Source organism: Coregonus lavaretus, assembly GCF_964263955.1.
Source record: "Coregonus lavaretus genome assembly, chromosome: 16".
In the NCBI taxonomy this organism is placed as follows: domain Eukaryota; kingdom Metazoa; phylum Chordata; class Actinopteri; order Salmoniformes; family Salmonidae; genus Coregonus; species Coregonus lavaretus.
Window position 1 is genome coordinate 32,308,125 of NC_140003.1, and position 23,339 is coordinate 32,331,463.

Below are 23,339 nucleotides of genomic sequence, written 5' to 3' on the forward strand. Positions count from 1 at the left end.
CTTACTTTCTTGTTGTGTTGCGCAGTTTGAATACGCAGACCTTCGTCATAATCGATGCAGCTTTTTCCCAGAAGCTTGAATCTGATGTGGCCATTTATATGCTACCTGCTTTTGTTTTGCTGTTTAGCTGAACGATATATGTTCTTCGGGTCACTGTACCCACCTTTCGACCAAGGCTCAGACTTTCCAAAAGCAGGCAAGGCCAGCAATACAGGTGGCTTGATGAAAGGCTCCCTGTTAACCAGCTATACTTTTGATACCAGTTGGTATTGAACGCCCTCACCTTTTCATCCTTCTTCATGAAACTGATCTCAGGCAGAGGTCGACCCTCGCTTTTAATTCGCACCTTTTCCGCGTACCCCAGAGAATGAAAGGGGTTCTTTAAAAAAAGTCCACAACATTTTCGGCAGCGTTGGCCATTCTACCATTCTGCCGGAGAAAACGGTACACTCGCGCTGATAGCTAGCTAGCTACTGAAGTTAGCAAGGCAAATTTAAATAATTGCACTAACTGGACACAAAAATAAAGTTCTAAAACCAAGAAAACAATTTAGAATATACCTCCTCCGTCTCCTGTAATTTGAAAAAATAAAGCTTCTCAACACATAGAACCCCCATAATGTGGTCCTCTGTAGCTCAACTGGTAGAGCACGGCGCTTGTAACGCCAAGGTAGTGGGTTCGATCCCCGGGACCTCCCATACACAAAAATGTATGCACGCATGACTGTAAGTCGCTTTGGATAAAAGCGTCTGCTAAATGGCATATTATTATTATTATTATTATTATTATTATGCTTTGTGGCACAATCCCAATACAACACACTAGGTTCATTCTCTGATCCTAATTCTATGATTGGATGGACAACATGTCAGTTCATACTGCAAAAGCTTTGATTGGTTGGAGGACGTCCTCCGGAAGTGGTCATAATTACCATGTATGTCTATGGAAGGGGATGAGGCCTACGAGCCTCCTAGGTTTTGTATTGAAGTCAATTTAGCCAGAGGAGGACAGAAGCTAGCTGTCCTCCGGCTACACCATGGTGCTTCCCCAGACATTGCTGTTGAAGTTACTGTAGACCTTCATTGCTAAACAGTGTATTTTAATCAAGGATAACCTTTTTAATGTTTCACTATGATAATAAAAATAAAAAAAATCACTGAGGAGGATGGTCCTTCCTCCTCTGAGGAGCCTCCACTGGTATTGACTCAGGGGTGTGAATACTTATGTATACTGAACAAATTGATATAAACGCAACATGTAAAGTGTTGGTCCCATGTTTCATGAGCTGAAATAAAAGATCCCAGAAATGTCCCATACGCACAAAAAGCTTATTTCTTTGCACAACCAAAGCATTTCTGCACAAACTGTCATAAACCGTCTCAGGGAAGCTCATGTGCGTGCTCGTCAGCCTCACCAGGGTCTTGACCTGTTCGGCGTCATAACCAATTTCAGTGGGCAAAGCTCAGCTTCGATGGCTGCTGACACGTTGGAGAAGTGTGCTCTTCAGGAATGAATCCCGGTTTCAACTGTACCGGGCAGGCGTCATGTTTCAGCATGATAATGCACGGCCCCATGTTGCAAGGATCTGTACACAATTCCTGGAAGCTGAAAAATGTCCCAGTTCTTCCATGGCCTACATACTCACCAGACATGTCTCCCATTGAGCATGTTTGGGGGGATGCTCTGGATCGATGTGTACGACAGCGTGTTCCAGTTCCCGCCAATATCCAGCAACTTTGCACAGCCATTGAAGAGGAGTGGGACAACATTCCACAGGCCACAATCAACAGCCTGATCAACTCTATGCAAAGTAGATGCGTCGCGCTGCATGAGGCAAATGGTGGTCACACCAGATGCTGACTGGTTTTCTGATCTACACCCCTGCTTTTTTTTAAGGTATCTGTAACCAACAGATGCATATCTGTATTCCCAGTCATGTGAAATCCATTGATTAGGGCCTCATTTTTTTATTTTAATTGACTGATTTCCTTATATGAACTGTAACTTAGTAAAATCTTTGAAATTGTTGCATGTTTCGTTTATATTTTTGTTCAGTGTAAATGAGATTTCTGTATTTCATTTTCCAAAAATGTGCTACAATTTCTAAAAACATGTTTTCACTTTGTCATTATGGGGTATTGTGTGTAGAAAAAAACGATTGAATCCATTTTGAATTCAGGCTGTAACACAACAAAATGTCGAATTAGTCAAGGTGAATGAATACTTTCTGAAGGCACTGTACATTTTTATAGCCATTTAGTTCTGTAGGCCTATCTAGAGCTTGTGTGCGCACTCAGCATGTGCGTGTGGAGGGAGCGGTTGGAACGCAATTCTTTTTTGTTGTGCCCAGAAAATGCACATGTATAAATGGAACACTAGAGTCAAAGCAAATTAACACTGTCTTAAAGAAAATGTAACTTGCCCGTTCGAGCAACCACAAATCACATTCCAGCAAATAGTTTTACAGTATATATAAAAAAAGATAGTTGGTTAAAGATCGCGCTTTGACGTCCATTGTAGTACTTGATTACTCATGCCCATCCCTACAACCTATGGAGTGAAATACAGTAACTTGCAGTTCGTAAAGTCACCACTAGATGTCAGCATTTGTATTGAGTAGATTCACTGCAGTGCTTTACAACAGTCATATAAAGAAACACATTATGTTAATCTCGCAATGAGAGATTGTTATGACAAGCGCACGCTAGCTGTTTATTACGACAGTGTTTTCTTACTGAAACCATCATGTAAATTACGCTGTTATTTAATACAAAATGTATTGGCTATATATTTCAACAGCAAATGGCATGCACTGATGACTGAAAACGAACATGCAGGAAAATGATTTCTGCACTGGTTTTAGTCACACACATTCTAATTTAGCTATCTAGCTAGCTAACAACAATCTTATCTCATCATGAATGCAAGCACCTGGCCTGAATGATAGATATGCACCAATTGTTGTGCTTTTTGTAGATAGCATATTTCGGAAAACTAACTAAATAAGCCCACTAACATAATAGGCTCAGACAGTAATGGTGTTATTTTTGTATCAAGGGTTTTCACTTTGGCGCCAGTCCAGTGTTCACACATAGCACAGATTGTTAGCTAACGTTAGCTAGGCTAACTACCTTGCTGGCTAGATAGAGCTTAACTACATTGCTGGTTAGCTAGCCAGCTAACGTTAACTAAGTGAGAATGTGATGAGGACAGGGCGGCTTGCTTGGTGAAGTGTACTTTGGATTATTTACTTATATAGCCTTGTTATTGTTATTTTATTGTGTAACTTTTTATTTTATTTTGTACTTTAGTTATTTAGTCAATATTAACTCTATTTCTTGAACTGCATTTTTGGTTAAGGGTTTGTAAGTAAGCATTTCACGGTAAGGTCTACACCTGTTGTATTCGGCGCATGTGACAAATACTATTTTATTTTATTCAAATACGCTGTGGCTGGCTGTGGCATGCTACTCACAGTCAAACCACCATGCCTACTCTCTCTCCCGTCGTGACTTAGGGCTGAATGATGTTCAATAAACAGATCGTAGCGCGCCCTCTTCTGGCAACCATTGAAATTTTTTTTAAAATAACCGCAAATGAGCAGACGTATTTGTTCATTCTATGTATATAATATCAGCGCTTTATCTGTGGAATAAAGACCGATACAAATATTTCTGTGAAAGGCTAATATCCGTCAACATTTTTATCGGTCGGGCTCTAGTTGAGATCGAGGATAGATCAAATCAAATCAAATTTTATTTGCCCCATGTGCCGAATACAACAGGTGTAGACATTACAGTGAAATGCTTACTTACAAGCCCTTAACCAACAATGCAGTTTTTTAAATAAAAATGTAAAATAAAAGAAGTGTTAATTAAATAAAAATAAAAGCAAATAACTAAAGAGCAGCAGTAAAATAAAAGAACAGTAGGGAGGTACCGGTACAGAGTCAATGTGCGGGGGCACCGGTTAGTCGAGGTAATTGAGGTCATATGTACATGTGGGTAGAGTTAAAGTGACTATGCATAAATAATAAACAGAGTAGCAGCAGTGTAAAAGAAGGGGATGAGGTGGGGTGGGGGGGCAGTGCAAATAGTCCGGGTAGCCATGATTAGCTGTTCAGGAGTCTTATGGCTTGGGGGTAGAAGCTGTTGAGAAGCCTTTTGGACCTAGACTTGGCGCTCCGGTACCGCTTGCCGTGCGGTAGCAGAGAGAACAGTCTATGACTAGAGTGGCTTAAGTCTTTGACAATTTTTAGGGCCTTCCTCTGACACCGCCTGGTATAGAGGTCCTGGATGGCAGGAAGCTTGGCCCCAGTGATGTACTGGACCGTATGTGCCGAATACAACAGGTGTAGACATTACAGTGAAATGCTTACTTACAAGCCCTTAACCAACAATGCAGTTTTTTAAATAAAAATGTAAAATAAAATAAAAGAAGTGTTAATTAAATAAATTAAATAAAAATAAAAGCAAATAACTAAAGAGCAGCAGTAAAATAAAAGAACAGTAGGGAGGTACCGGTACAGAGTCAATGTGCGGGGGCACCGGTTAGTCGAGGTAATTGAGGTCATATGTACATGTGGGTAGAGTTAAAGTGACTATGCATAAATAATAAACAGAGTAGCAGCAGTGTAAAAGAAGGGGATGAGGTGGGGTGGGGGGGCAGTGCAAATAGTCCGGGTAGCCATGATTAGCTGTTCAGGAGTCTTATGGCTTGGGGGTAGAAGCTGTTGAGAAGCCTTTTGGACCTAGACTTGGCGCTCCGGTACCGCTTGCCGTGCGGTAGCAGAGAGAACAGTCTATGACTAGAGTGGCTTAAGTCTTTGACAATTTTTAGGGCCTTCCTCTGACACCGCCTGGTATAGAGGTCCTGGATGGCAGGAAGCTTGGCCCCAGTGATGTACTGGACCGTACGCACTACCCTCTGTAGTGCCTTGCGGTCGGAGGCCGAGCAGTTGCCATACCAGGCGGTGATGAAACCAATCAGGATGCTCTCGATGGTGCAGCTGTATAACTTTTTGAGGATCTGAGGACCCATGCCAAATCTTTTCAGTCTCCTGAGGGGGAATAGGTTTTGTCGTGCTTGAAACATGTTGGTATTACAGACTCAGTCAGGGACATGTTGAAAATATCAGTGAAGACACTTGTAGTTGGTCAGCACATGCTCGGAGTACACGTCCTGGTAATCCGTCTGGCCCTGCGGCCTTGTGAATGTTGACCTGCTTAAAAGTCTTCCTCACATCGGCTACGGAGAGCGTGATCACATAGTCATCCGGAACAGCTGATGCTCTCATGCATGCTTCAGTGTTGCTTGCCTCGAAGCGAGCATAGAAGTGATTTAGCTCGTCTGGTAGGCTTGTGTCACTGGGCAGTTCGCGGCTGTGCTTCCCTTTGCAGTCTGTAATAGTTTTCAAGCCCTGCCACATCCGACGAGCGTCAGAGCCGGTGTAGTACAATTCAATCTTAGTCCTGTATTGACTCTTTGCCTGTTTGATGGTTCGTCGGAGGGCATAGCGGGATTTCTTATAAGCTTCCGGGTTAGAGTCCCGCTCCTTGAAAGCGGCGGCTCTACCCTTTAGCTCAGTGCGGATGTTGCCTGTAATCTATGGCTTCTGGTTGGGGTACAGTGGGGAAAAAAAGTATTTAGTCAGCCACCAATTGTGCAAGTTCTCCCACTTAAAAAGATGAGAGAGGCCTGTAATTTTCATCATAGGTACACGTCAACTATGACAGACAAATTGAGAATTTCTTTTCCAGAAAATCACATTGTAGGATTTTTAATGAATTTATTTGCAAATTATGGTGGAAAATAAGTATTTGGTCACCTACAAACAAGCAAGATTTCTGGCTCTCACAGACCTGTAACTTCTTCTTTAAGAGGCTCCTCTGTGCTCCACTCGTTACCTGTATTAATGGCACCTGTTTGAACTTGTTATCAGTATAAAAGACACCTGTCCACAACCTCAAACAGTCACACTCCAAACTCCACTATGGCCAAGATCAAAGAGCTGTCAAAGGACACCAGAAACAAAATTGTAGACCTGCACCAGGCTGGGAAGAGTGAATCTGCAATAGGTAAGCAGCTTGGTTTGAAGAAATCAACTGTGGGAGCAATTATTAGGAAATGGAAGACATACAAGACCACTGATAATCTCCCTCGATCTGGGGCTCCACGCAAGATCTCACCCTGTGGGGTCAAAATGATCACAAGAACGGTGAGCAAAAATCCCAGAACCACACGGGGGGACCTAGTGAATGACCTGCAGAGAGCTGGGACCAAAGTAACAAAGCCTACCATCAGTAACACACTACGCCGCCAGGGACTCAAATCCTGCAGTGCCAGACGTGTCCCCCTGCTTAAGCCAGTACATGTCCAGGCCCGTCTGAAGTTTGCTAGAGTGCATTTGGATGATCCAGAAGAGGATTGGGAGAATGTCATATGGTCAGATGAAACCAAAATAGAACTTTTTGGTAAAAACTCAACTCGTCGTGTTTGGAGGACAAAGAATGCTGAGTTGCATCCAAAGAACACCATACCTACTGTGAAGCATGGGGGTGGAAACATCATGCTTTGGGGCTGTTTTTCTGCAAAGGGACCAGGACGACTGATCCGTGTAAAGGAAAGAATGAATAGGGCCATGTATCGTGAGATTTTGAGTGAAAACCTCCTTCCATCAGCGAGGGCATTGAAGATGAAACGTGGCTGGGTCTTTCAGCATGACAATGATCCCAAACACACCGCCCGGGCAATGAAGGAGTGGCTTCGTAAGAAGCATTTCAAGGTCCTGGAGTGGCCTAGCCAGTCTCCAGATCTCAACCCCATAGAAAATCTTTGGAGGGAGTTGAAAGTCCGTGTTGCCCAGCAACAGCCCCAAAACATCACTGCTCTAGAGGAGATCTGCATGGAGGAATGGGCCAAAATACCAGCAACAGTGTGTGAAAACCTTGTGAAGACTTACAGAAAACGTTTGACCTGTGTCATTGCCAACAAAGAGTATATAACAAAGTATTGAGAAACTTTTGTTATTGACCAAATACTTATTTTCCACCATAATTTGCAAATAAATTCATTAAAAATCCTACAATGTGATTTTCTGGATTTTTTTTTCTCAATTTGTCTGTCATAGTTGACGTGTATTACAGGCCTCTCTCATCTTTTTAAGTGGGAGAACTTGCACAATTGGTGGCTGACGAAATAAAAAATGTCCCCATTGTATGTACGTACGGTCACTGTGGGGACAACGTCATCGATGCACTTATTGATGAAGCCAGTGACTGATGTGGTGTACTCCTCAATGCTATCTGAAGAATCCCGGAACATATTCCAGTCTGTGCTAGCAAAACAGTCCTGTAGCTTAACTGTTTGTAGGGGGGGTTAGAGGTTTGAATGAGGAGAGGAGAACCTGGACAGAAGGAGTAGATGGAGACTAAAAGGGGTGAAGGGACAAGGGAAGAGGGAAAGGATAAGAGGGAACATGTATAGAGGTTGGTATTCTTGCAGGACAGTGGGTCCCTTGGACAGTCAGTGGTATTGTGTGTCTGGAAAGAAATCACAGTCTCTTAACTGGGCTTTACCTGAGCTCATTAATGATTATTTTGTAATCAACCAGGTAGCCTAAACAGAGGTTGGCTGTGTTCCTATTTCTTCACATACACACAGCTTGTACCTGGGATACCTGCACTCAACATGTTTACCATGGACTAGGCTTATGGTAGGTCACTCCTAATAACCTGTGCTGTGTTTGTGTAGGTGCAGGACAGGTGGTAGCAGCCTAAATGATGGATGGGGAATTGGAGCCCAAGCCTGGGGTAGTGGAGGGGAGCACAACCCCAGCCACAGAAGAGGAACCCATGGACACAGACATCACTCCCTCCTCAGAGAAAACCACACACCCCACGGGAACCCAGGCTCCCGTCACCACGGTAACAGAGGAATCCTCCAGGGTTCCGGAGAACAATGACAATGATGATGATGTGGTGCTGGTGGAAGAGGCCCCACCTCCCTCAGGGAAACAGCCCCCCACCCCCTCTGCTACTCCCCCTTCCCAAGCTGGCGCACCCGCATCTTACACCCTCACAGACTGCACTGAGCCCCACCCCTCAGAAATAGAAACCATGGCAATAGTAAACACGACAACCGCCACAGCAGCAACAGCTCCCTTCAAAAAACCCAGTCCACCCGCCACTTCATCAGCACCATCCACAGAGCCCATTGTCATTGACGATGAGGAGGATCCCGGGCACAGAGGCTCTTCCTCACTGGCCACAGCCGGAGGCCCCTCCTCTTCGTACAGCGGAGGTATTCTGAGCAGCACGGAGCCGGACTCGGAGATAAAGATCGGCAACGTCACAACGCTGGGGCCCTCTGCCTTAGCCACGGCAGCTACAGCAGCAGAGCCAGTGGCAGAGAGGGACATGAACCTGATGATCACCAGTGTGACGTCGCTGCAAGGTGGGGTGGGGGTCGTGGGGTCGGGTGTAGCGGAGAAGGGCTTGCAGATCAGCAGCACCTTCAGTCTGAACCCTGAGGCCCGGAGCTCTATCAGCACCACCAGGCCCCCGCCCACTTTCAACCCTGGCCGGGTCAGCAACACCTCCACCACTAGCCAGCCTGTACAGAACGGAGACACAGGGACCCACCAGAGGCCTGGTAGTAAACACAAACTCATATGGTTTTAACACTATTGTGCTGAACCATTCTATGCTGGTTTACAGCTTCTTTTCACATTGCACCTGTTACGTTGTTTCTTCAGGTCTGCTAAAGTTTGTTTGTACGTGTTTTTTCTCTCCACAGATTTGTGGATCTCCCAGTCGGCCTCGTTCCCACGGAACCAGAAACAGACGGGGGTGGACTCTCCGTCGCCAACCGCCTCTCTGCCCAAACCACCTGGCCCCTCCCCCTCGGGCTCCCAGAACTCCCCTCGCACTGTCAAGGTGACCTGTGCCAATTGTAAGAAGCCTCTGAAGAAAGGACAGACGGCCTACCAGCGGAAAGGATCCACACACCTGTTCTGTTCCACCACCTGCCTCTCTGCCTTCTCACACAAACCCACCCCCAAGAAGAGCTGCACCATGTGCAAAAAGTAAGAAGTGTCGCTGTGTGTGTGTGTGTTGATATATCTAATTTGCTACTTTATTTCTAATGTCTGTGTGTGTTAACGTGTGTCTTCCAGGGACATCACTACAATGAAGGGCACAATCGTGGCCCAGGTGGACTCCAGTGAGTCGTTCCAGGAGTTCTGCAGTACAGGCTGTCTGGGAGCCTACGAGAACAAACAGAACCCACCCAAGTCCTCCCTCAAAACCAAGTGCACTGTCTGCGGCAAGCTCACTGAGGTCAGTGCAACACATTACACCAGGGATGGGCAACTTTGATGGGGGTGGGGGCCACAAAAAATCTGAATTTATCATCAGGGGCCGCAGTTGCTCGCGGGTCTGTTTACCCACATGTGCGTACCACTCCACCACATTGCGAGCAAAACATTTGGGCAGCCCCCCTCTTGACAGCGGAGATACATTTTTTACGTTTTAGAGTTAATTTTGTGCAATTCTACACATTTTGCCATGGGGGGTAGAGAAAAATGTGCTGTTTTACAGCTAATTTCCTGCAATTCTACAAAGTTTTCCATAGGGTGGAGAGAAATGTTTGCAGGTTTTAATATACATTTACATTTACATTTTAGTCATTTAGCAGACGCTCTTATCCAGAGCGACTTACAGTTAGTGAATACAATTTTTATTTTTTGTATTTTTTATACTGGCCCCCGTGGGAATCGAACCCACAACCCTGGCGTTGCAAACGCCATGCTCTATCAACTGAGCTACATCCCTGCCGGCCATTCCCTCCCCTACCCTGGACGACGCTGGGCCAATTGTGCGCCGCCCATGAGTCTCCCGGTCGCGGCCGGCTGCGACAGAGCCTGGATTCGAACCAGGATCTCTAGTGGCACAGTTAGTACTGCGATGCGGTGCCTTAGACCACTGCGCCACTCAGGAGACGTGAAGAGAATATGATATCTGAGTGAGACTGACTAACAAAATGAATGGGGTCCCCCGGCCGGTAATTCAACCGTGATTACTTAGATTAGGGATGGGCAAATTTGATGGGGGCGGGGGCCACAAAAAATCTGAACTCATTATTAGGGGCTGCAGTGGCTCGCGGCAGGGATAGCTAACGGAAAAAAATAAGAATTGAAAGCCAATAAATAAACTTGGCGCCGACAAATTGTCCGGGAGAACAAGAAAAAATCCCATTGCGAAATAATGCTTTTTAGCCTATTCATTGATGGAAATACCAATAGATATACCAATACATTTGACTGGTCATGCTTATCGGTCTATAGGTTAATTTGCATAATTTAGTGGAATTAAATTGGCAGTATACAGTATATTAATTATGTAACTTATTTATCACACGCGTTTAGCATACTGATACAGAGCCCTTGAGCAGAAAATCTGTCAGACAGCGCTAGAGCTCCTGCTACAGCATCTCAAACAGTAAATGCATACGCCGCGTTCACGTGCTAGTCGGAACTCGGAAATGTTGTACTTTCTAACTGGTTGAACGCGGCACGTGTAGAACTACAACCAGTTAGCAAGTCGGAAATGTCAGTTTCCTAGTTCCGACTAGCACGTGAACGCGGCAATAGGCAACAGAATATGGTGTAGCCTAAACATATATACAATTATATATATTGTAAAGTGGTTGTCCCACTGGCTATCATAAGGTGAATGCACCAATTTGTAAGTCGCTCTGGATAAGAGCGTCTGCTAAATGACAAAAATGTCAAATATAAGGTGTCACACACCACTTTGCAATGAGCTGGAGGCTGAATGGATTTAGAAAACGTATACTTACAGTGGGGGAAAAAAGTATTTAGTCAGCCACCAATTGTGCAAGTTCTCCCACTTAAAAAGATGAGAGAGGCCTGTAATTTTCATCATAGGTACACGTCAACAATGACAGACAAAATGAGAAAAAAAAATCCAGAAAATCACATTGTAGGATTTTTAATGAATTTATTTGCAAATTATGGTGGAAAATAAGTATTTGGTCAATAACAAAAGTTTCTCAATACTTTGTTATATACCCATTGTTGGCAATGACACAGGTCAAACGTTTTCTGTAAGTCTTCACAAGGTTTTCACACAATGTTGCTGGTATTTTGGCCCATTCCTCCATGCAGATCTCCTCTAGAGCAGTGATGTTTTGGGGCTGTCGCTGGGCAACACGGACTTTCAACTCCCTCCAAAGATTTTCTATGGGGTTGAGATCTGGAGACTGGCTAGGCCACTCCAGGACCTTGAAATGCTTCTTACGAAGCCACTCCTTCGTTGCCCGGGCGGTGTGTTTGGGATCATTGTCATGCTGAAAGACCCAGCCACGTTTCATCTTCAATGCCCTTGCTGATGGAAGGAGGTTTTCACAAAATCTCACGATACATGGCCCCATTCATTCTTTCCTTTACACGGATCAGTCGTCCTGGTCCCTTTGCAGAAAAACAGCCCCAAAGCATGATGTTTCCACCCCCATGCTTCACAGTAGGTATGGTGTTCTTTGGATGCAACTCAGCATTCTTTGTCCTCCAAACACGACGAGTTGAGTTTTTACCAAAAAGTTCTATTTTGGTTTCATCTGACCATATGACATTCTCCCAATCCTCTTCTGGATCATCCAAATGCACTCTAGCAAACTTCAGATGGGCCTGGACATTACATTTACATTTACGTCATTTAGCAGACACTCTTATCCAGAGCGACTTACAAATTGGTGCATTCACCTTATAGCCAGTGGGATAACCATTGGGGTGCCAGAGCAGCGAACAGTTTTGACTGGGCTGAGCGGGAACTGTGCTTCAGCAGAGATAGGGGAGCCAGCAGGCCAGAGGTGGATGAACGCAATGCCCTCGTTTGGGTGTAGGGACTGATCAGAGCCTGAAGGTACGGAGGTGCCGTTCCCCTCACAGCTCCGTAGGCAAGCACCATGGTCTTGTAGCAGATGCGAGCTTCAACTGGAAGCCAGTGTAGTGTGCGGAGGAGCGGGGTGACGTGAAAGAACTTGGGAAGGTTGAACACCAGACGGGCTGCGGCATTCTGGATGAGTTGTAGGGGTTCAATGGCACAGGCAGGGAGCCCAGCCAACAGCGAGTTGCAGTAATCCAGACGGGAGATGACAAGTGCCTGGATTAGGACCTGTGCCGCTTCCTGTGTAAGGCAGGGTCGTACTCTCCGAATGTTGTAGAGCATGAACCTACAGGATTGGGTCACCGCCTTGATGTTAGCGGAGAACGACAGGGTGTTGTCCAGGGTCACGCCAAGGCTCTTCGCACTCTGGGAGGAGGACACAACGGAGTTGTCAACCGTGATGGCGAGATCATGGAACGGGCAGTCCTTCTCCGGGAGGAAGAGCAGCTCCGTCTTGCCAAGGTTCAGCTTGAGGTGGTGATCCGTCATCCATACTGATATGTCTGCCAGACATGCAGAGATGCGATTCACCACCTGGTTATCAGAAGGGGGAAAGGAGAAGATTAGTTGTGTGTCGTCTGCGTAGCAATGATAGGAGAGGCCATGTGAGGATATGACAGGGCCAAGTAACTTGGTGTATAGCGAGAATAGGAGAGGGCCTAGAACTGAGCCCTGGGGGACACCAGTGGTGAGAGCACGTGGTGCGGAGACAGCTTCTCGCCACGCCACTTGGTAGGAGCGACCGGTCAGGTAGGACGCAATCCAAGAGTGAGCCGCGCCGGAGATGCCCAGCTCGGAGAGGGTGGAGAGGAGGATCTGATGGTTCACAGTATCAAAGGCAGCAGATAGGTCTAGAAGGACAAGAGCAGAGGAGAGAGAGTTAGCTTTAGCAGTGCGGAGAGCCTCCGTGACACAGAGAAGAGCAGTCTCAGTTGACCAGTCTTTAAACCTGACTGGTTTGGATCAAGAAGGTCATTCTGAGAGAGATAGCAAGAGAGTTGGCTAAAGACGGCACGCTCAATAGTTTGAGAGAAAAGAAAGAAGGGATACTGGTCTGTAGTTGTTGACATCAGAGGGATCGAGTGTTGGTTTTTTGAGAAGGGGTGCAACTCTCGCTCTCTTGAAGACGGAAGGGACATATCCAGCGGTCAAGGATGAGTTGATCAGCGAGGTGAGGTAAGGGAGAAGGTCACCGGAGATGGTCTGGAGAAGAGAGGAGGGGATAGGGTCAAGCGGGCAGGTTGTTGGGCGGCCGGCCGTCACAAGTCGCAAGATTTTATCTGGAGAGAGAGGGGAGAAAGAAGTCAAAGCATAGGGTAGGGCAGTGTGAGCAGGACCAGCAGTGTCATTTGACTTAACAAACGAGGATCGGATGTTGTCAACCTTCTTTTCAAAATGGTTGATGAAGTCATCCACAGAGAGGGAGGAGGGGGGAGGAGGATTCAGCAGGGAGGAGAAGGTGGCAAAGAGCTTCCTAGGGTTAGAGGCAGATGCTTGGAATTTAGAGTGGTAGAAAGTGGCCTTAGCAGCAGAAACAGATGAAGAAAATGTAGAGAGGAGGGAGTGAAAAGATGACAGGTCCGCAGGGAGTCTAGTTTTCCTCCATTTCCGCTCGGCTGCCCGGAGCCCTGTTCTGTGAGCTCGCAATGAGTCATCAAGCCACGGAGCTGGAGGGGAGGACCGAGCCTGCCGGGAGGATAGGGTACATAGAGAGTCAAAGGATGCAGAAAGGGAGGAGAGGAGGGTTGAGGAGGCAGAATCAGGAGATTGGAGGGAGAAGGATTTAGCAGAGGGAAGAGATGATAGGATGGAAGAGGAGAGAGTAGCGGGAGAGAGAGCGATGGTTGCGACGGTGCATTACCATCTGAGTAGGGGCAGAGTGAGTAGTGTTGGAGGAGAGCGAGAGAGAAAAGGATACAAAGTAGTGGTCGGAGACATGGAGGGGAGTTGCAGTGAGATTAGTAGAAGAACAGCATCTAGTAAAGATGAGGTCAAGCGTATTGCCTGCCTTGTGAGTAGGGGGGGATGGTGAGAGGGTGAGGTCAAAAGAGGAGAGGAGTGGAAAGAAGGAGGCAGAGAGAAATGAGTCAAAGGTAGACGTAGGGAGGTTGACGTCCCCCAGAACTCTGTGGGGTGAGCCATCCTCAGGAAAGGAACTTATCAAGGCATCAAGCTCATTGATGAACTCTCCAAGGGAACCTGGAGGGCGATAGATGACAAGGATATTAAGCTTAAATGGGCTAGTGACTGTGACAGCATGGAATTCAAATGAGGAGATAGACAGATGGGTCAGGGGAAAAATAGAGAATGTCCATTTGGGAGAGATGAGGATTCCTGTGCCACCACCCCGCTGACCAGATGCTCTCGGGGTATGCGAGAACACATGGTCAGACGAGGAGAGAGCAGTAGGAGTAGCAGTGTTTTCAGTGGTAATCCATGTTTCCGTCAGCGCCAAGAAGTCGAGGGACTGGAGGGTAGCATAGGCTGAGATGAACTCTGCCTTGTTGGCAGCAGAACGGCAGTTCCAGAGGCTGCCCGAGACCTGGAACTCCACGTGGGTGGTGCGTGCAGGGACCACCAGGTTAGAGAGGTAGCAGCCACGTGGTGTGAGGCGTTTGTATAGCCTGTGCGGAGAGGAGAGAACAGGGATCGACAGAGGCATAGTTGACAGGCTGCAGAAAATGGCTACAATAATGCAAAGGAGATCGGAATGAAATGAACTAAACATCTGGGAAAGGAGAGAGCTGGGCCTCCCTCACCACAACACCCAAATATAGCTCTCCCAACTTCCACCTCAGAAACTATAATTGTTGTAAACTACAGCGGTTCAATGTTTTCTAGGAATAGACTAACTTAGTTTATTCAGCTAGCTAACTAGGTACAGTATTCTTCTGTGAAAATTGTCCAGGGCACCTAGTCATAAGACGCCACAGCCAGCTAGCATGCCGGACTCCAACAACACGGTTTAGCACCAATACTCGGCCACAACAAACCACCAGTGTGTCAACACGCCAAGCAGATCGTTCGTGTCCGTGTCTAACGTTGTGGGTTAGTCCCGACAGCTTGAGCGACTCCGTCGTCAACTTATTCAGCCAGTTAGTTAGCTAGAATAGTTAGCATACTAGCTAGCCATTGCTTTCAGACAAAGAAGAAACCCCTCCTTTCACGGCACGAACACACAGAGAGAGCCAAACTAACGTTAACTAGTCACCCATGTCCCGAATTCCTTGAACGACTCTAGCTACCAATATGTAAAAATAAAACAAATGTAGGTTATGACTTACCCCTAGCAGCTACTGTTAGCTAGCCAAGTGCAAAGCTAGCCACTGAATTGACTCAGCCTGTTCGCGTCTGTTCGCTAGGTCGTTCCAGCTATTGTTTACTAGTTGCTATCCAGGTAGCAACAAGCTAGCTAAAGTTCAAGCACAGTAGCCACTTACTACCTAACGTTAACAGTTCAGACAATGAGGTTAGAAAACAGCTGAATGGTAGGCAATTATTGTATGTAATTATTGTAGGCAGCCAGCTGGCGTAATTACAGGCACTCTCAGGCGTGAAACAACTATACCGTTGCTAATAGTTGCCAGTAGCTACCCGCTAGGTAGTGGGTTAGCCAGCTAGCTTCGTGCTTCACCGGGCTCAGCCGAATACAATACTAACCTACAATAATTACATACAACAACCCACGATAACTACCTACAATACCTAACTACAATACCTAACTACAATCTAAATACATAGTTTAAGCCTTACTCGACAAAGCCCAAACTATGTATAAAGCCAAGCTTACCCGACGACCCGACGACCTCACCCGTGCTCCACACTCCCTAACATGTACTGGCTTAAGCAGGGGGACATGTCTGGCACTACAGGATTTGAGTCCCTGGCGGCGTAGTGTGTTACTGATGGTAGGCTTTGTTACTTTGGTCCCAGCTCTCTGCAGGTCATTCACTAGGTCCCCCCGTGTGGTTCTGGAATTTTTGCTCACCGTTCTTGTGATCATTTTGACCCCACGGGGTGAGATCTTGCGTGGAGCCCCAGATCGAGGGAGATTATCAGTGGTCTTGTATGTCTTCCATTTCCTAATAATTGCTCCCACAGTTGATTTCTTCAAACCAAGCTGCTTACCTATTGCAGATTCAGTCTTCCCAGCCTGGTGCAGGTCTACAATTTTGTTTCTGGTGTCCTTTGACAGCTCTTTGGTCTTGGCCATAGTGGAGTTTGGAGTGTGACTGTTTGAGGTTGTGGACAGGTGTCTTTTTATACTGATAACAAGTTCAAACAGGTGCCATTAATACAGGTAACGAGTGGAGGACAGAGGAGCCTCTTAAAGAAGAAGTTACAGGTCTGTGAGAGCCAGAAATCTTGCTTGTTTGTAGGTCACCAAATACTTATTTTCCACCATAATTTGCAAATAAATTCATTAAAAATCCTACAATGTGATTTTCTGGAAAAAAAAATCTCAATTTGTCTGTCATAGTTGACGTGTACCTATGATGAAAATTACAGGCCTCTCTCATCTTTTTAAGTGGGAGAACTTGCACAATTGGTGGCTGACTAAATTATTTTTTCCCCCACTGTAATTGTTTGAAACCTGAATGTTATAATACATATTATGAGGCATGTCTTACCGTGCTTCAAAGTAGCCTAACCAAAATCAGACCACATCCTTGGAGGCAATTATTTTATATCAATTTCCTTTCATTGTCCAGTAGCCAAAGGCACAATCCTAGTCATATTAGCAACCAATGCTAGTTGTTGCATATTAGATCTCCCCTATTTCTAAATTTCGAATGGATATTTTCATCTGTCAAATAAAACCGCTCGCATGTGCAGTGCCCTTTTGAAGGTGAGCATTTGCCCACTGAAGTCGGTTACGACGCCGAACTGCAGTCAGGTCAAGACCCTGGTGAGGACGACGAGCATGCAGATGAGCTTCCCTGAGACGGTTTCCGACAGTTTGTGCAGAAATTAATCAGTTGTGCAAACCCACAGTTTCATCAGCTGTCCGGGTGGCTGGTCTCAGACGATCCCGCAGGTGAAGAAGCCGGATGTGGAGGTTCTGGTCTGGTTACATGTGGTCAGCATTTATGAGGCCGGTTGGACGTACTGCCAAATCCTCTAAAAAAAAAGTTGGTGGCGGCTTATGGTTGAGAAATTAACATTCAATTCTCTGCCAACAGCTCTGGTGGACATTCCTGCAGCATGCCAATTGCACGCTCCCTCAAAACTTGAGATCTGTGACGTGTTGTGTGACAAAACATTTTAGTGGCCTTTTATTGTCCCCTGCACAAGGTGCACCTGTGTAATGAGCATTCAGTTTAATCAGCTTCTTGATATGCCAAACCTGTCAGGTGGATGGATTATCTTGGCAAAGGAGAAATGCTCACTAACAGGGATGTAAACATATTTGTGCACCACATTTTAGAAAAAAATAGCTTTTAAAGCGCATGGAACATTTCTGGGATCTTTTATTTCAGCTCATGAAACATGCGACCAACACTTTACATGTTGCTATTTTGGTTAATGGCCTTGGTGCCCTAGCAGATGGCCTTGGTGCCCTGGCAGATTGGACACCTCTTGAAGGCCAAATGGCCTTGCCCCTAAAATCACGAAATTCCAGGCCTGCCCCTAAGTGAAATGTTGTTTCTCAACCGATACCCCTCCCGTATCTTTACAGACAGATGAACTAGCCAATAGTGGGTTACAGTACACAGCGCTTCACACTGTTTGAGTGGAAGAGAGATGCGTGCTGGCAGCTGAAAATATTTTTTTCTGATCAAGGATAAATAAATAAATAAATACTAGTGTCATAATCGTATTCGGAAAATTCTCCATATCCGTTACGATACCTTTTTACGATACTCGTTTTGTCTGGGTACTCGGCACACCCCTAAGAAAAACTACTGATGCACAACCGAATGTCGAAATTGCACCTTGTGTATTCTACTATTCTAACTCTCAACGTTAAGTTGAGACACTGACTGAGTTCCTAAAAATTGAAAATACACTTTTTTTTTCTTTTTTTGTAGGGGGGAAATTGATCCGCCGGCCTAAAAAAGGGGGGCCATCCCTGTCTTAGATCAACAGAAGTGGGTAGGGGTCGATTTGGGACTGAGTATATGAGACGCATTCCACTCGCTCTCCCTCCAACATGGCTGCCGACGGCACAGTTTCTCATCCACTGTGTCTGTCCAGGCCTTGAGCCTGGTGTCCATGGTTACTGCATGGAAAACAGTTGGCATCAAAATGGAGGGTGGTTCCCATCTGACAATGGAACGTTTATAAACAACCACAACAACATCAGCCAGCCACCAGCTAGAATCTCACACCGATCTCACCCCTTGCCAGTGTATTCATTCAATATGATTGAATTTTCACACACATTATTATAAATCATTCTTTCTTTCCTCATAACAGATCCGCCATGAGGTGAGCTTCAAGACGGTCACCCATAAGATATGCAGCGATGCCTGTTTCAACCGTTACCGCATGGCCAACGGGCTCATCGTGAACTGCTGTGAGCAGTGTGGTGAATACCTGCCCAGCCGCGCCACTGCCAACCACTTTCTCATCATCGACGGCAAGCAGAAACGCTTCTGCTGCCAGAACTGTATGCGGGATTACAAGCAGGTAAGAGCTTGTCAGAACTGTATGCGGGATTACAAACAGGTAACAGCCAGTCAGAACAGTATCAGGGATTACAAGTAGGTAACAGTCAGTCAGAACTGTATGCGGGATTACATGCAGGTAACAGCCAGTCATAAGTGTATCAGGGATTACAAGCAGGTAACAGACAGTCAGAAGTGTATCAGGGATTACAAGCAGGTAACAGCTAGAATGTATCAGGGATTACAAGCAGGTAAAAGACAGTCAGAAGTGTATCAGGGATTACAAGCAGGTAACAGCTAGAATGTATCAGGGATTACAAGCAGGTAACAGACAGTAAGAACTATATCAGGGATTACAAGCAGGTAACAGCTAGAATGTGTCAGGGACTACAAGCACATAACAGACAGTCAGAAGTGTATCAGGGATTACAAGCAGGTAACAGCTAGAATGTATCAGGGATTACAAGCAGGTAAAAGACAGTCAGAAGTGTATCAGGGATTACAAGCAGGTAACAGCTAGAATGTATCAGGGATTACAAGCAGGTAACAGACAGTAAGAACTATATCAGGGATTACAAGCAGGTAACAGCTAGAATGTGTCAGGGACTACAAGCACATAACAGACAGTCAGAACTTTATCAGGGATTACAAGCAGGTTAAAAGCCAGGCTGCACCAACCAGCCTTTCCCTGGTGTTCCCTTACGCATCCCGCTGAGAGTGTAACATGATGATGACGCAGTGTTAATTTCGTCAACAAAAATAGTGACTAAAATATTTGTCAAACACCTATTTTTAAGTGGCAATTGACAAGACTATAACTGACTAAATAAAAAAATGCTTTTTCATTTCAGTTTACTCATTTTGGAGAGATTGAGAGCTTTTCAGTGATAAGCACAATTAATATTAGCAGCACAGATGCGCAACGCAGTTCTGTTCAGCAGTGGGAAGGACGCGTCACACCCAGCAAACACAGCCTACATCAGCTGGTGAGCTGCGGGGAAGTAAGCGTTGGAGTGTGGGCAGACAGGCACCGCTCCGGCTCCGCCTCCGATAATACACATTGCGTAGGCGACTCTCTTGCTTCACCTAAGCTAACCAGTCACCACCAGCCTTCAAGTTAGCTACCCTTTGCCTGGTTAAGAAGCTGGCCGCATTTTACATTCATAAAGCATATCGTGAGCCAATTTAACAGCAGTGATCCACTATAAGGATAGCCACTCTAGCTCCGCTCTCATGTCGGTGCTAGCAAACAGGCTAGGTAATGCTAGGTATCAACAGCCAATCCAGTAGTGAGCTTTGATTACTCAATAGCAGCACAATGTCGCGGAGTACGCAACAAAAGTTAAGCTTTTCCCAGCTTTGGTCCCGCCCTGTTCATGCTCCCTCGCCCATGCTCGCATCGCCAAACGGTCCACCCTCCCACTTAGCTTCCCTTCATTCCCCCCGCCCACTTAGCTTCCCTTCATTCCCCCCGCCCACTTAGCTTCCCTTCATTCCCCCCGCCCACTTAGCTTCCCTTCATTCCCCCCTCCCACTTAGCTTCCCTTCATTGAAAATGAATGGGGCTCCGTTGTTTCATCACCCCCAACATGCTAGATAGATTTCTGCCGTAAAACTAGGCTACTTGCAGACCGGACCATTAACCATTTGTTTAGGCTACACCTTGTTCAGTCATGTTACCTCATTAGCTAGCTATAGCTATCGACCTGGGGCTCGTTCAGCAGGACGGAATGTTTTGAAACGTTCAGATAGAAATATGCTATGTAGAACAAACATGCCTCTCTAATGTGTGAATAAGGAATAACGTCGGCCTAATTCATGGAATTTCTATCTGCAACGTTCGAGAGCGTTTTTCAACTGAGCGTTTTCCTGGTAACATTACCAGTAGCCTAAAAGCAAACATTTGGTGGTACAGGCAGAAGGGAAAAGGGATAGCAAACGATTTATTGACTACATTCCTCTTGTCACTACACTATATCTGACTGGGTAAATAACTTTTTTATTTTGAGTTAATGTGGACCCAGTGACTCAGACATGACTTCAGCCTAGGGACTCGTGACTGGAACTCGAGCACAGGGGACTTGGGACTCGATTCGGACTCAAGGTTTAGTGACTCGACTACATCACCGGGCGAAACAGTCATTAGCTCCCGTTCTTCTTTTGGACATCAATGTGGCTGTGGTGTCTGTGGAACGTTGATAACAATGGCAATGACGCGACCGAGTGATGGAGGTGCAACCTATACTACTTTGCCAATATTTTTCTGCACACTCTGGTGATTGTGCTACTCTTTCTCTCTCTTTTGACTAAAATGTCCCACTGTTTTAGTCAGTTTGACAATAACTACACTAAATCATTATTCAAATGATAAACATATGACTTAAGTATATTTTTGTGAAAATGACTAAGACTAGACTAAATAAAAAAAATAGTGGCAAAGTTAACACTGCGATGACGGCCCAATTCACAAGTTTTGTGTCCCCTTGTGGCAACAGGACACATTGATATTTGTTAACAGTAGTATCTGTCTTGGATGTTATTCATAAAGTTATGTCACATGTCTACAAATACAGTGCCTTCAGAAAGTATTCATACCCCTTGACTTATTCCACATGTTGTTGTGTTACAGCCTGAATACAAAGTGGATTAAATATTTATTTTTCTCTCACCCCTCTACACACAATACCCCATAATGACAAAGTGAAAACATGTTTAATATTCTTTTCGCAAATGTATTGAAGATGAAATACAGAAATATCTCATTTACATAAGTATTCACACCCCTGAGTCAATACTTTGTAGAAGCACCTTTGGCAGTGATTACAGCTGTGAGTCTTGCCACACCTGGATTGTGCAACATTTGCCCATTTATTATTTTCAGAATTCTTCAAGCTCTGTCAAATTGGTTGTTGATCATTGCTAGACAACCATTTTCAGGTTTTGCCATATAGTTTCAAGTAGATTTAAGAGTCAATTCTCTAACTCGGCCACTCAGGAACATTCACTGTATTAGTGGTAAACAACACCAGTGTAGATTTTACATTGTGTTTTAGGTTATTGTCCTGCTGAAAGGTGAATTCATCTCCCAGTGTCTGGTGGAAAGCAGACTAAACCAGATTTTCCTCTAGGATTTTGCCTGTGCAGAGCTCCATTTAGTTTATTTTTTATCCTGAAAAACTCTCCAGTCCTTAACAATTACAAGCATACCCATAACATGATGCAGCCACCACTATGCTTGAAAATATGGAGAGTGGTACTCAGTAATGTGTTGTATTGGATTTGCCCCAAACATAACACTTTGTATTCAGGACAAAAAGTGAATTGCTTTGCCACATTTATTTGCAGTATTACTTTAGTGCGTTGTTGCAAACGATGTTGTTGATCCATCATCAGTTTTCTCTTATCACAGCCATTAAACTCTGTAACTGTTTTAAAGTCACAATTGCCCTCATGGTGAAATCCCTGAGAGGTTTCCTTCCTCTCCAGCAACAGAGTTAGGAAGGACGCCTGCATCTTTATACTGACTGGGTGTATTGATACACCATCCAATGTGTAATGAATAACTTCACCATGCTCAAAGGTATATTCAATGTCAGCTTTTTTTTTTACTCATCTACCAATATGTGCCCTTCTTTGCAAGGCATTGGAAAATCTCCCTGGTCTTTGTGGTTGAATCTGTGTTTGAAATTCACTGCTCGACTGAGAGACCTTACAGATAATTGTATGTGTTCAAAAATCATGTTAAACACTATTATTGCACACAGAGTGAGTCCATGCAACTTATTATGTGGCTTGTTAAGTTAATTATTACTCCTGAATGTATTTATTATTGCCATAACAAAGGGGTTGAATACTTAGATTTCAGCTTTTCACTCTTAATTAATTTGTAAAAATTCCCCCCCAAAATATGACACTTTGACATTATGGGGTATTGTGTGTAGGCTAGTGACAAACAAATCTCAATTTAATCAATTTTAAATTCAGGCTGTAACACAACAAAATGTGGAAAAAGTCAAGGGGTATGAATACTTTCTGAAGGCAATGTATTTGTATTCCCTTATTCCTCTAGCCCCACTCTAAGATGACGACGTGTACTGGCTGTAGTGCCATGGTCAGGTCTAGTGAAGTCACTCACTGTATCGGGGCCAGCGGCACCATGGAACCATACTGCTCCACAGCCTGCATGAACAAGACCAAGATTGCCAGCGCCTCTACCACTGTCCTCAGTTAGTATTTGTTTATACCTCACCATCAGTGCATCACTGTCCTCAATTTTCACTTTATTACTTGGATTATAGTTTCACTTTCTGAATTGAACCCCGTCTCACACATTTACATTTTAGTAATTTAGCAAACACTCTTATCCAGAGCGACTTACAGGAGCAATTAGGGTTGTGCCTTGCTCAAATGCACAATGATAGATTTTTCACCTAGTCGGCTCGGGGATTCGAACCAGCAACTTTTCGGTTGCTGGCCCAACGCTCTTAACAGCAAGGCTACCTGCCACATATTAGAGCACTGCCACTCTCACTCTCCAGTGAGCCCACATCTTACGTCATTCACACTGACTGATGGTGTGGTTGCTTTGATGTGTGGGATGTGGTATATGTGGTAGTCGAAGTTGTATAATTTTCTTCTGTGTACATATGCATGGGTGTGTGGGTGCAGGACAGCAAGTACAATTATGAAGGTGCTGGGACTTACAGTACCTACATTTGATCATACATTTACATTTACGTCATTTAGCTGACGCTCTTATCCA

General features: G+C 45.1%; 1 protein-coding gene across 1 annotated transcript in view; it reads left to right on the forward strand.

The window, feature by feature from the left end:
- LOC311143731 (zinc finger MYM-type protein 2-like) overlaps window positions 1-23,339 on the forward strand; it is a 52,776-nt gene that overhangs the window by 17,597 nt on the left and 11,840 nt on the right. Inside the window, exons 2-6 of the mRNA XM_084179606.1 lie at window positions 7,753-8,652; window positions 8,797-9,085; window positions 9,176-9,338; window positions 18,387-18,599; window positions 22,647-22,803. Coding sequence (XP_084035732.1) covers window positions 7,779-8,652; window positions 8,797-9,085; window positions 9,176-9,338; window positions 18,387-18,599; window positions 22,647-22,803 — 1,696 coding nt within the window. The 5' untranslated portion in view covers window positions 7,753-7,778. The remainder of the gene's footprint in view (window positions 1-7,752; window positions 8,653-8,796; window positions 9,086-9,175; window positions 9,339-18,386; window positions 18,600-22,646; window positions 22,804-23,339) is intronic.